The sequence below is a fragment of the Hypanus sabinus genome, chromosome 1 (assembly GCF_030144855.1).
Source record: "Hypanus sabinus isolate sHypSab1 chromosome 1, sHypSab1.hap1, whole genome shotgun sequence".
In the NCBI taxonomy this organism is placed as follows: domain Eukaryota; kingdom Metazoa; phylum Chordata; class Chondrichthyes; order Myliobatiformes; family Dasyatidae; genus Hypanus; species Hypanus sabinus.
Genome location: NC_082706.1, coordinates 174,086,815 through 174,099,958, shown reverse-complemented (window position 1 = coordinate 174,099,958; position 13,144 = coordinate 174,086,815). Strand labels below are relative to the sequence as shown.

The 13,144-nt window shown below is 39.4% G+C and overlaps 1 protein-coding gene across 5 annotated transcripts in view; it reads right to left on the bottom strand.

Moving 5' to 3' along the window:
• chd7 (chromodomain helicase DNA binding protein 7) overlaps positions 1–13,144 on the bottom strand; it is a 225,670-nt gene that overhangs the window by 30,968 nt on the left and 181,558 nt on the right. For all 5 annotated transcript variants that reach the window (XM_059981663.1, XM_059981655.1, XM_059981646.1 and 2 more), the window contains exons 23-25: positions 9,999–10,158; positions 9,169–9,258; positions 2,308–2,411 (exon numbers count right to left, since the gene is read on the bottom strand). In XM_059981663.1, the coding sequence (XP_059837646.1) occupies positions 2,308–2,411; positions 9,169–9,258; positions 9,999–10,158 (354 nt within the window). The remainder of the gene's footprint in view (positions 1–2,307; positions 2,412–9,168; positions 9,259–9,998; positions 10,159–13,144) is intronic.

Here is a 13,144-nt window from a genome sequence, read left to right as displayed (position 1 = left end):
CTGTAGTCAATACACAGCATCACGGCAGAAGTATTACTCTTGTCCAGGTGATCCAAGTGGATAGCCCATCGACCTATTGTGGCAATAGACATATTGCAACAGGTCGTCCTTGCTTGGGCACGGGTTGATTCTAGCCATGACCAACCTCTTAAATGTGAGTAAATGTGAGTGCCACTGGGTCACAGTCATTGAGTTAGCTCACCCTGCTCTTTTTGGACACTGGTATGATTGTCATCCTTATGAAGCAAGTGGGAACCCCCAAATGCAGCAGTGGGAGACTGAGGATGTCTTTGAACACCCCCACCAGTTGGTTAGCACAGGTTTTCAGAGCCCAACCACATCAGAGCTTGATGCTTTGAGGGTTCACCTTCTTCAAAGATGTTCTGACGTCGGCCTCCGAGACAGAGATCACAGGGTCACCAGATGCTGCAAGAATACATATAAAATTCTAATGGGATTGGACCGGCTAGATGCAGGAAGATTGTTTCCGATGTTGGGGAAGTCCAGAACAAGGGGTCACAGTTTAAGGATAAAGGGGAAGCGTTTTAGAACCGAGATGAGGAAAAACTTCTTTACACAGAGAGTGGTGAATCTGTGGAATTCTCTGCTACAGGAAACAGTTGAGGCCGGTTCATTGGCTATATTTAAGGGGAAGTTAGATATGGCCCTTGTGGCTAAGGGATCAGGGGGCATGGAGAGAAAGCAGGTACAGGGTTCTGAGTTGGATGATCAGCCAAGATCATACTGAATGGCGGTGCAGCTCGAAGGGTCGAATGGCCTACTCCTGCACCTATTTTCTATGTTTCAAATAGATATCATTTTATTCTCCTTTTCAAAGTGTGCACAAAAGGCATTGAGTTCATCTGGGAGTGAAGCATCAATGCCATTCATGATTTTAGGTTTCACCTTGTAGGAAGGAATGGGCTGCAAATACAGCCAGAGCTGAGGTGCATCCGATTCTGTTTCTTGCCTCAATTGGAATTGTTTTTTTACTCTAAGATTGCCTTCAATTGGTCATACGTGATCTTCTTGAATAATTCTGGAGTATCAGTCTTGAAAGCCACAGATCCACCTTTCAGTAGACTACAGATCTCAAGGCCATCAACATGGATTTGGTGATCGTAGCACATCTGCCTCTTCACTCTTTGAAAAGTCCATTCCTTTCAGAACTCCCAAATTGCTAAACAGCTCCGTTCAGTCTTCAAATTTCTGTATGGAAGCTCTGTGAGACCTTCTCAAACTGCTCCTCTTCTGTGTTTCTGCTGACCTGATGCAAAGTTTCCTGAAACTTCAATGATCCTCCTCCCAACCCACCCCCCCCAAAAAAAAACCCATACAGATGTCCTTTGACCCATTCACTTTCTCCAACAGTTGTTCCACAAGCTTAATGTTGAGTTGAGTGTCAGGACACCTGCCACTTGGTTTATGCTATCCACTCCACTCACAATAAAATCCAATCCTCACTGCAATTAAAATTCAACCTCAATAACTGAAAATAGCTCTTTTGTCCTTCCATGAATGGTATCTGGTCCAATGAGTTATAGGCATCTGTTAGTCTCGTGAGACCATGGATTTGCGCCTTGGAAGGTTGCCAGGCCACAGGCCTGGGCAGGGTTGTATGGGAGACCAGCAGTTGCCCAAGCTGCAAGCCTTCCTCTCTCCACACCATTGATGCTGTCAACGGGAAAGGCACTAGGACCCAAGCAGCTTGGCACCGATGTCATCACAGAGCAATGTGTTGTTAAGTGCCTTGCTCAAGGACACAACACGCTGCCTCAGCTGAGGCTCAAATCAGTGACCTTCAGATCACTAGACCGATGCCTTATCCACTAGGCCACCTGCCAACACAATAAGTACTTCCATCCTTTCCTATTTTTATTCTTCAATTTATCTTCCCATTTTCAAATAATATATTTGACCTTTAAATTTGTAAACTTTTTTTATCAATATGAATTATGGCTACAATTTTTCATCTGATTATTTACCTCATAATTCCCTCACCCACCCTAACCTTGATATTTAAGTCATTTCAAACCCCGGGCCTTGCATCTTCTTCCCAACATCCACAATATGCAAACCTTTCTGTAATAGTGGCTGGACATGAGCCTGCAGGACTGAAACAAGCTTGTATTCCTCCTATTGCCAAAGATTATGTTTTTTTCCCTTGAAAATTATGATTTAACTTAAACATACCTAGAACTGCATTTGGAGCTATTCCAAGTGACACACTTGGAACATGGAGTGACACATTAAGTATTTACATTTCACACTATGACTGGGGTATTAATAAACAATGCAATTACATACCATGTTTAAATACTCCAATAAGAAGGCATTTATCAGCCTCCCGATCCCACCAATCAGTTGGAAGTTCACCGTGATCGATTTCTGGGATCCAAATATCTATATCACTAAATAGATAAAGTCTCAATGTGTAAATGAAAGCGGTTTCTCAAAAAACAAAATTAAGCTATATATTGAATTCTAAAATATTCAAAAATGCAAGCTTAAAGAGGCAAACACTTTTTCATTTTCATTAATATTAATGTCAAAAAAAATTCAACACAACAAAAGATCAACTACAATTTTGAAAATTATGCCAGTTTCAGTTTTCACATTCGAGTGATTTGACTCCCTTCTCACAGCATTTAATGGAATATAGCATCTAATCAACAACATTTATTACTAAGGTTTTACATTCTTTGATAGAAAAATATTCAGTGTCACTCAAAACATTTCTTAAGTAACAATTTCAAAACATTCTGCTACTGAAGAAAATTGCATCTTATTAAAAAAGCATCTCATTTAAAATCCTTAATGTAAACATGTTCACGACAGCAACATTTATGGAGATCGAGATAAACTTGGCAGAGATTTGAATCAAATCCAGGACTTTTCTGATACATTAAGTACTGTGTGTAGCCACCTTTAATATTAAATTTAATTGGAAACTACTCTAACAAGCAAACACAAGTTAAAGCTGAACTGTGGAAAAGGCTGACACAGGTTGCAGTGTAGACTCTGCTAGCAAGAAGGAATAAAAAGGATGCTTGGCAGCCAGTTTCAAGTCAATTTCAGCTCATGTCAGAAACCTGGCACCTGGCTCACTCTCGGTTCTACTTCAAGTCCATCTGTTTTCCTTTCCACAATTGAACTTAAGTCATGTAAAATGTCTTGCTTATAAGTTTTATGATACACGTGATCAGTCATCCCAGTTGACCTTTATTTTGCACCATCTTCAAAAACGGCAGCCTTTAACAATTATTCACATCTCTGACTGACTAAGCCAGTTGCACATATAGACTGCATATATACACACACACACACACACTATATATATATATATATATATATATGTGTGTGTTTTCAGTTTCTATTGCTAGAAATAAATCCCAATATACCGATGCATTCATATGTCCTTACTAACCTGCACTGCCACTAAAGTATACCTCATTCCGGTTGTCTATAACTCATTCTTTCAAGAAAGCAAGTAATCTCATTTTTCTCCAGCAAAATCAACTTCACGTTTACAGTATACACTGAAATTTGCAGGCTACAAATCCATTCTTAGAATGCATTCTCAAAGGTATACATACATTTTGAAACTGCATTTTCAGTTTACATTTAGGCAAACAATGAACATTAACAGTTCCAGTGCTAATTATACAGCATGTTTCATTACTTATCAAATATAAATCCCGTGAAAATAAAAGAAGCTGCAGATGTTTGAAATCTGAAATAAAAATACTTTAATGTAAACTTTTAGCTGGCCAGGTAGCATCTGCAGTAAGATAAGTGATGAACATTTCAGGTTCAATACCCTGCATCAGAACTGGAAAAGGAAACTATTTTTACATTGCAGAGAAGGTGGAAGAAATATGGGTAGGACAAAAGGAATCTCTCTGATAAGGCAGGTCTAAATAAGTCATGGGTTAAGTTGTAAAGGTCACTCAATGGGGGGGGGGTCAATTGGAACAGTTAATAGAAGGGAAAAGCAGAGCAAAAGCTGAGCTGAGCTGAGGGTAATGAGGGAATGAGTTACAGACAAAGGAGATAAGACCAAGTCCTGATTCAGGCTCTTGACCTGAAAATCATCAAATGCTACAACCCCCCTCCCTCAAACACACACACACACTGCTCGACCTGCTGAATTCTCTCGGTAGTTTGATGTCTTTTAACAAAGGGGTGTGAAAACGTGCTAAATCCATCCCAAATGTCAGAGACTAAACTAATGGAAGGAGTAAAACTGAGCCAGGATCATTTACTGCAGAAATGGCCAGCTCTCAGTTACACATGGTATTCCTCTTCAAACTTACATCGAGCATCAATATGAGAGTACAGGAGGCCACAAGCAGGTCACAATGCAAGTAGGTTGGACAATTAAATCAGCAAGCAACTGGGAGCTTGGAGCTGCTCCTGCAGACCAAATACCAGTGCTCCCCAAAGCAGTCATTTGAGTTTGGCTGTATAGGAGTCCACACCACGAATCCATACATAAATTCAGAGAACTGACATCGGTGGTGGGGAAGATGCTAGAGTCCATTATTAAGGGTGAAATAGTGGCATATCTAGATAGCAGTGATAGGATTGGGCCGAGCCAGCATGGATTTACCAAGGGTAAATCATACTTGACTACTCTGTTGGAATTTTTCGAGGATGTAACCAGGAAGTTAGACGGGGGAGATCCAGTGGATGTAGTGTACCTCGATTTTCAGAAGGCATTTGATAAGGTCCCACATAAGAGATTGGTGGGTAAAATCAAAGCTCAGGGCACTGGGGGGGGGGGGGGGGAAGACATTGACATGGATAGAAAACTGGTTGGCAGATAGAAAGCAAAGGGTAGTGGTGAATGGGTGTTTCTCGGAATGGCAGGTAGTGACTAGTGGGGCACCACAGGGCTCGGTATTGGGAACACAGCTGTTTACAATTTATGTCAACGATTTGGATGAAGGCATTGAAAATAACATCAGCAAATTTGCTGATGATACTAAGCTGGGTGGGAGGGTGACATGATGAGGATGTTAGGAGAATTCAGGGTGACTTGGATAGGCTTGGTGAGTAGGCAGATACTTGGCAGATGGCGTTTAATGCGAATAAGTGTGAGGTTATCCACTTCGGGAGTAAGAACAGGAAGGCAGATTATTATCTGAATGGTGTAGAGTTAGGTAAGGGAGAAATACAAAGAGATATAGGAGTCCTTGTTCATCAGTCACTGAAGGTGAATGAGCAAGTGCAGCAGGCAGTGAAGAAGGGTAATGGAATGTTGGCCTTTATTACAAAGGGAATTGAGTACAAGAGAAAGGAAATCCTCTTGCATTTGTACAGAGCCCTGGTGAGACCACACCTGGAGTATTGTATACAGTTTTGGTCTCCAGGGTTAAGGAAGGACATCCTGGCAGTAGAGGAAGTGCAGCGTAGATTCACGAGGTTAATTCCTGGGATGTCTGGACTGTCTTCCGCAGAGAGGTTAGAGAGACTGGGCTTGTACACGCTGGAATTAAGGAGATTGGGAGGGGATCTGATTGAAACATGTAAGATTATTAAGGGATTGGACAAAATAGAGGCAGGAAATATGTTCCAGATGCTGGGAGAGTCCAGTACCAGAGGGCATGGTTCGAGAATAAGGGGTAGGTCATTTAGGACAGAGTTAAGGAAAAACTTCTTCTCCCAGAGAGTTGTGGGGGTCTGGAATGCACTGCCTCGGAAGGTAGTGGAGGCCAATTCTCTGGGTGCTTTCAAGAAGGAGCTAGATAGGTATCTTATGGATAGGGGAATCAAGGGATATGGGGACAAAGCAGGAACCGGGTATTGATAGTAGTTGATCAGCCATGATCTCAAGATGGTAGTGCAGGCTCGAAGGGCCTACTTCTGCACCTATTGTCTATTAACTGCAAGTTAATTACTGAATTTGAATGACTGGATTGATGAATGGTGGGAAGGAAAGAGGTGAAAAGATAGGTGTGGTATCATCTGAAGCTGCATGGAAATTTTAATAACAGGTGAGACCTTGGAGGTGAAGAGGGCCTACGATTTAGAAAGAAAATGCCCTTTAAAAATGTTGAAAAGAAGATAAAGATCTATGGGTGGTAGAATCTTGCTGAATCTGGCAGAAGTCATCAAAACTGAGCTGTTGATTGTGGAGGCTGACATAAAGAGCTTTTACCATGAGAGCAGAGTGAGAGGAGTGAGAGCAGAGGTGTATGCAAAAGATGAGATGCAGTTAAGGACTTAGTCAAGTACGGCAGAGTTAAAGCCCAGGTTTAAAAAGACAGATTTCAGAGGCACCTATGTGAGAAAAGAACGCAGTCCTTAAAAACTGCAAAGTAGGAGGAAGGTATTGATGAGATAACTTACCTGCATTTTTATCTGGATTCTCCCCAAAAGTCAAGGATGGACCACATGAAGGTGGAAAATAGCAGCTAAAGCCATGATCTTTTTAAAAAAATTTGAGTGCATGAAGCACTATCCCACAAAGGAGCATCAAATATCGAGCCCACACCAAATCCCATAGTTATATATTTAGTGATGTTTAAAGACATGATGGCAAGGCGATGATGAATTCAGCTGGATGAATGAGTCAATTCAGGGGAAATGAAGAGATCTTTATTCAAATGCGGGGTTCTCAGAATACTGTGAAAGAGAAGTGTAGAAATATTGGATATTCATGGTTAAGGCAAAGAAAACCAGAAAAAAACAATGTGGAGGGCACAAAGATATAGATGGGAAGGGACAGGACAGAGAGAAAGGATGGAATCAAAGAGGAAGAAATTGGTTTAGTGGGGCCAAGCAGGCCAAAACTATAATTGTGCCCAGACTGCTTGTGGATCTTTGACAAGATACAGTGAGGTGTGCTATGGAGGGTAAATCTCCCAACAAAATGAGATTTCTGATGGTCTGGGAGGCTATGTCCTGACTTTCATTTGTGGGATCATGGTCTGGAGGGAAATATGAGGATGAGTTTGAGAGCTAATGCTTGGCTTCTGCATTGATAGGCCTGTGTGACGTGGTGTTCTTTGTCCAGACTTCCATCCTCCACTAACCATTCTCTTTCTTTTTGCTCATTGTCGTGCAGCTGCAGGAGATGTCATACCTATCATTTAATATTTTCCATTCTAACTATCCAGAACACAAATAGACCTTTCAAATGTAGCAATAATTGACGAATGTTTTTCAACTCAAGAGTCCTGGATTTGGTATTCACAACATGGTCTTCATGACATACGAAGAATCCATTCTAACCTGTGACCTGCAACCCCTTTTTTATGACACCAAGACAAGCTTGGTGAACAGAACCTCATCATCTTCCAGACTTGATCCTCAATTCTACAACTTCAGATAACCAACTCACTTCATCTGTTGCAAATTATCCACCTGTGAGCTCAGTTTCTCTCTTCAATTAGCAGCCCCTGATCTCTATCACATTACAAAAACCCAACTTAACTTTCTTCTTTAATTAAATGCTTAGGATATTCCAAACAGTGAAAGATGAAGTCTTCAATACTTTCTTATTTCTATAATTCTCCGGATATTCTTTCTTTTGAAATATAGCAATTACATTGCCTGCCGATCCATCTGAGTCTTGTAATGAAAAGTCTATTTTTTTCACCTCATTAATTTAAACACTGGATGGAATAAGCATCCTCTAAGAGGACCACAACCTTGTCACAGAGTTTGGTGGCTTGCGTGCCTCAATGAACCGGAAAGTTATGTTAGCTGGACTCAGGGCCTTGGTGCTTTTAGCAGAGGTCTGGCTAAGATTCTCCAGGTTCGAGGGTTCAGCTCAGGACTAATAATCCGAAATGGTTTAAAAAAAATCGTTACGGAAACAGCAATGAAGAATCTTATATCTTCGGGATTTGTATAACTGATAGCATTGAAGACTGAGAGGAAGCTTCTGGCTGGATGAAGGAAGCCCTGAACTTCGGCAAGTTCATGACCTGGAGCACAATAGAGAAGATGGATAAGGACAGACGGAGATGGAGGACCTCCATTGCTGCCCTAAATGCCAGTGGCGTAAGTGGCATTTGATGATGATTATGTTGGAATTAGCTTAAAGACAAAGTTTGTTCAATTCCATTAATATTGCATTTTGATTTAAAGTATATAGGCAAGCTTACAATCAGTTGGTAAAAAGCAAATCTGCAAGGTTTATCAGATTTGGATTGGACTTTATATTTGCATCTTACTGAGTACAGAGTCACATAATGAAGTGTGTGTCATTCGAACATCCTTGCTCAGGAAAAACATGGACAGAGAGACATGAAAACTAAAAGGGCACTGGTCAATATGAAAACTTTTAATTCATAAGCCTATGATTTAACAAATTTAGTATTCAATATGACTAAAACGAGTTTTGAATTAAATTTACATCAGTAACACTAGGAATGATTAGCAAACCTGGCAAGGACTTTTTTTAGGCAGTGCTCCACCTGGTAACTGGTTATCACCATTCATATTTTAAGATCTAGAAGTTCTTGCATATTAAAAATCTGTTTAAATTTTACCGTAACTTAGATTTTAATGAAAATATATCTATTGATAAAGATTAAATGAACATCAAAAACCATTTTGGATCATCTGTCAAGTTGAGTTTGCAACAGCGCGCAGTCAGACCGATAGAAAAGGCACCAGGCTATAGATCAATTCAGCATTACATGGCCACATGTTCCATTGAAGGATGATGAATAGAGAGTCAAATCAGTAAACTTTGTTTCTTATTCTCAAAATTTTAGACTTAACCAATTAGAAATTTCAACAGAAACTGCTGGCTCGTTTCCCCAATATTTATCTCAGAAATGTAGTGCCAGATCAGTTTGAACTGGATTGCATCTAAGGAATTGGTTTTTAACCATTTAAGCCTCCAGATTGTTCATCACAAATAATGCACTAGATTCATCAAAATTTTTACACTCAAATAAACTTTGCAGGATTGTTAATTCTGCTATTTAAAACACTATCTTACAATAATCATGCCAATCACCCACAATCCCCATTTGTAGATTTCAGGCTGGACAGAGTACCAGAGTACCAAATACATTCAACTATTAGAAAATCTTTCTTTAAACAAAACTAAATATGGGGGCTTACTTTAAATCAAGGAATTTTTTTTCTGTGTCTACATACCAATCAAAAACCACAATAAAGATCCCACTGACACATTTCACTGACCTTGCATCTGCACCATCAAATATCTTGTCTGCTACATCGCCTATCACTTCCTGCCTCAAATAATACAGCATCCGCACCCGCAGTAGGACTCTGTAGAGGAAGAAAGTTTGAACATTAGCACTGTTTGCCAACACTAGCTTTTGGCAGCTGCTTCTGTTCATCCATCATTCTGCCAAGGCTGATTAGCTATGCTGTATGGTAGGCTTGAAGCATGACAGATGGTGGCATATAATCACCTCTGTGTGGTGCTTTTGCTGGCTTTCAACAGCCATGCTTGGCAACCACTTTCAACATACTGAGCACAGTGCTGTGCAGCCCAGACACATTTCTTTCAGTAATGCCTAATTCAGTTTGTGAAGTTTAACGTGTATGTTGCCAGTGCTTCTGAAGTGTTCAAGTAAGTTTGTAAACAACCGAGCAGATGGCTTGCAGTAGGCGTTCTGCTCCATTATCTCATGCAATTTCCTCAGCTGTTGCATACTATCTTCTGAAGCAGCTTTATGTTTAGAATAATGAGCAGCTACATTAGTAGCTGAAAAAGATAGATATGCAAAAATCTAATTTCAAGTGCCTCACTACAAACAATGGTCTATTTTACACCTTTATTGAAAACATGGGTTTTCAAGCAGTATTTAATGCACATTTCTGAAGTAGTTTCCGAAGACAGTAACAAGAAGGCACTTTATTAAAATACTAATCAGAAATACAAATGAATTGTACAAATGAGTCAAAAACGATTAAACTCTTAAATTTAAAATAATGAAAATAAGATTCAAGATCCTTCCTTCAGTTGATATTTACTTTGCCCGCAAACTGTAACTAAAACTCACTTGTTGCAGTGGTGTTTAAGGTGTTTCTTGTAACCATCATCGTGCAGCAAGATATCTGGGTTGCAGCTCGAAAGCCAATCAGCATTTTTCATGATCGGCTGAGTGGACTGGCTTTTAACTTTCTTTCCTTTCCTCCCTCTAGGCACTGGCGCAGACAAACCTATCAGAACAAATGTACAAGTTACAATCATCCTAGCACAGAACACACAAACCCACAAACTAATTAGTGCACAGATTGCATAGTTTTCAACTTCCTGAAATAAAATGTACTCATTGCATTGCTCTTGCTTTAATCTCTTTATTCCTTCCTCAATGCAGCTGTTGTAATATCTTTATTTCTTGATTTTTTTTGTTCTCTCTCCATCAGTATTTGTACTTCTGCTTCTGGAAACTATCTGCTTACCCTTTTTGACTTTGTCAGTTTATCTTCATCGGTTCCACTGATTCCTCAGTTTTTTCTTCACCTGTTCTTAAAATCCACACTTTTCTATCAATCCTGGTCAAGCAAGGTATGTATATCATGGCATCTCTTGCTCCTTTTCTTTCCATTCTCTCCCCTTTGGTCCTCTCAACAAGCTTGATTTTCTTTTCCCTTTATTTGATGTCCTACCTACTTTCTCCTGACTGTTGTTGCCTCTCCAATTGTTCTGCCCACTCTTTCAGATTCACATCTCAAACTGACGACAAAAGCCTAGTGAAGTTGTAACAGCTCAAGAAAATCTATGCTTTTTAATTGATAGCCATTAACTGAGAATTGCAATGAGAAGCAGTAGGAAGGGCATCGGATGAGGCAACAAGTGGGTGGGTGAAGGTTTCAGCAGATATTTTGAACGTGGAAATAAGCAGCCTTGGTGATGGTCTGAATCTCACTTCAGTATCAAATGTGATAGCAAGACTGCTAATGGTCTAGTTCACATTTCAAGATAGCTGCCAAGAGGAACATAATCAGCAGAAGGAATTAGAAAAATCATTAGAAATCTCAGCCCAAAATGTGAACTCTTTATTCCTTTCCGCAGATGCTGCCAGACCTGCTGTTCCTCCAGCATTTTGTGAATTAAAAATGATGGCATCATATTTATGAATACTTCAGCGGAGTAAACCTCATCACATTAGTAGAGTAAGCAAAGTGACCAGTCAGGCGATTTAGAGACTGGAGTCATGTGTCACCATCTTGACATGAAATATACTGCTGTTTCATTGTCACAGATTATAATTCTTTGGCCCAGATTAAAATTCTGGAAGTCCTTGCCTACTACAGGTACTTAATTACCTCCAGAAAGATTACAGAATTTCAAAAAGCTGACATACATCCACCACTGGAATGCAATTAGGGCCAAAATTAGTCAGCGATGCCCACATCCCATGACGGAATATGTAGTGCAGGAGGGAACCAAGTAGGAATTCATGTGGGACACCACTAGTAATTGTGTGGATACAGGAAAATAAGAAAGAGCAGAATGAAGTGTAGTCACACTCAAAAGGACAACAGTGAGCATGATCTCAAGAATATGGCGTAAAACTCAAAAATCAAACGGCACTATTATGGATAGACACAAAGCAGAATAACAATGTAAATCATGGAACAAGATCACTTTAAACAACACAGCAGTGATGTAAGGGCTTCCATAAATATGAATTTTTGTGACATGGCAGGAAAATCCTAAGAATTTTATTATACTTAGATGATGTAATATTAAAACTAGCATGCTGGCATTTAACAAATGTACAATAACTTAATTGATATTCATTGTTAATTAATCAGAACATATTGTCCTTTTATGGTTAAAATAACCTTTTTTTTGTTATTGAAATGAGACTTTACCCATTATGTCCAAATCTTCACTAAAAATATAGTGCCTGATTTGGACACCTCAACCTCCCTCATCATGCTGTTTGTTTACAAAAAATAAAAAAATTTCAACAAGCTCAGTACAGGTGGTCCCCGCTTTTTGAACGTTTGATTTACGACAACTGGCTGTTATGAAAGGCTTACATTAGTACCTGTTTTCGCTAACCAAAGAGGATTTTCACTTTTACGAAATAAAGACGCCCGCTTTATACGTGTGTTTACCCCGACAAAGACTACAATGACTGTAAAGCCTTGTGCAGGCAGTTGTTTGTGCTTGCATGTACACGCGTATACGTGTACGTGAGTGTGCATGTGTGTATGTATGGGTGTACATGCTGATTTTTATTCTCTCCAAATCGATTTTGGTCGCTGCCTTCCCGAGTTTGGTAAGTGAAACTACACCGTACCCACAATATTTCTACTTTATATAGGGTGTAAATTTATATCATTCCTGCTTTTACTATATGTTAGTGTTATTTTAGGTTTTATGTGTTATTTGCTTTGATTTGGTAGGTTATCTTTTTAGTGTCTGGGAATGTTCAAAAAATTTTCCCATATAAATTAATGCTAATTGCTTCTTTGCTTTATGACATTTCGGATTACCAACTGTTTCATAGGAATGCTCTACCTTCGGATTACGGGGGAAACCTGTATACTTTTCATAAAAGGTGGGGTTTTGCACTAAAATTATTAGATTTTTAATTACTAACAGTAATTATTTTTTCTCTAGCAATGACTGTTGATAAAGCGTCCTTGTTATACAGCAATCAGAAATATAGTTGTATAAAACTTATACTAAGAAATTTCATACGTTGCCTGAGTGCCAATGGTTACATGCATGATAGCCTCATTCCACAAATACCTAACCTCGTTGCTTCTTTCATCTGCCCTTCACCTATTCCACCTATCACAACACAGCTTCTTCTTCACCTCCCCTATCTTCTCTCTCATCTGGTCTCACATATTCACCTGATACAGCTTTCTGGATATGGAATTTCATGATTTATTAATGACTCCAAGCTTTGGACCACATAATTGCAGAAGTTTTTTTACACATCCATTTATCACCTAATAACTCTAACCAGTCTGTTTGATCTTTCACAACAGTTCCATTTGACAGATTAACTGGATTTAAACCAGAACTGTTAATCTATTTTGTACCTCTTCCTGTGCACTTACATCCTTTCTGTAATAGACCCGAATTCTATAATATGAACTGAGGGGTCATTTACTATGGATTAGACAAAGACAAATCGGAATATTTACTGATACATTGAGAGAGTTGTAACCATGCAGT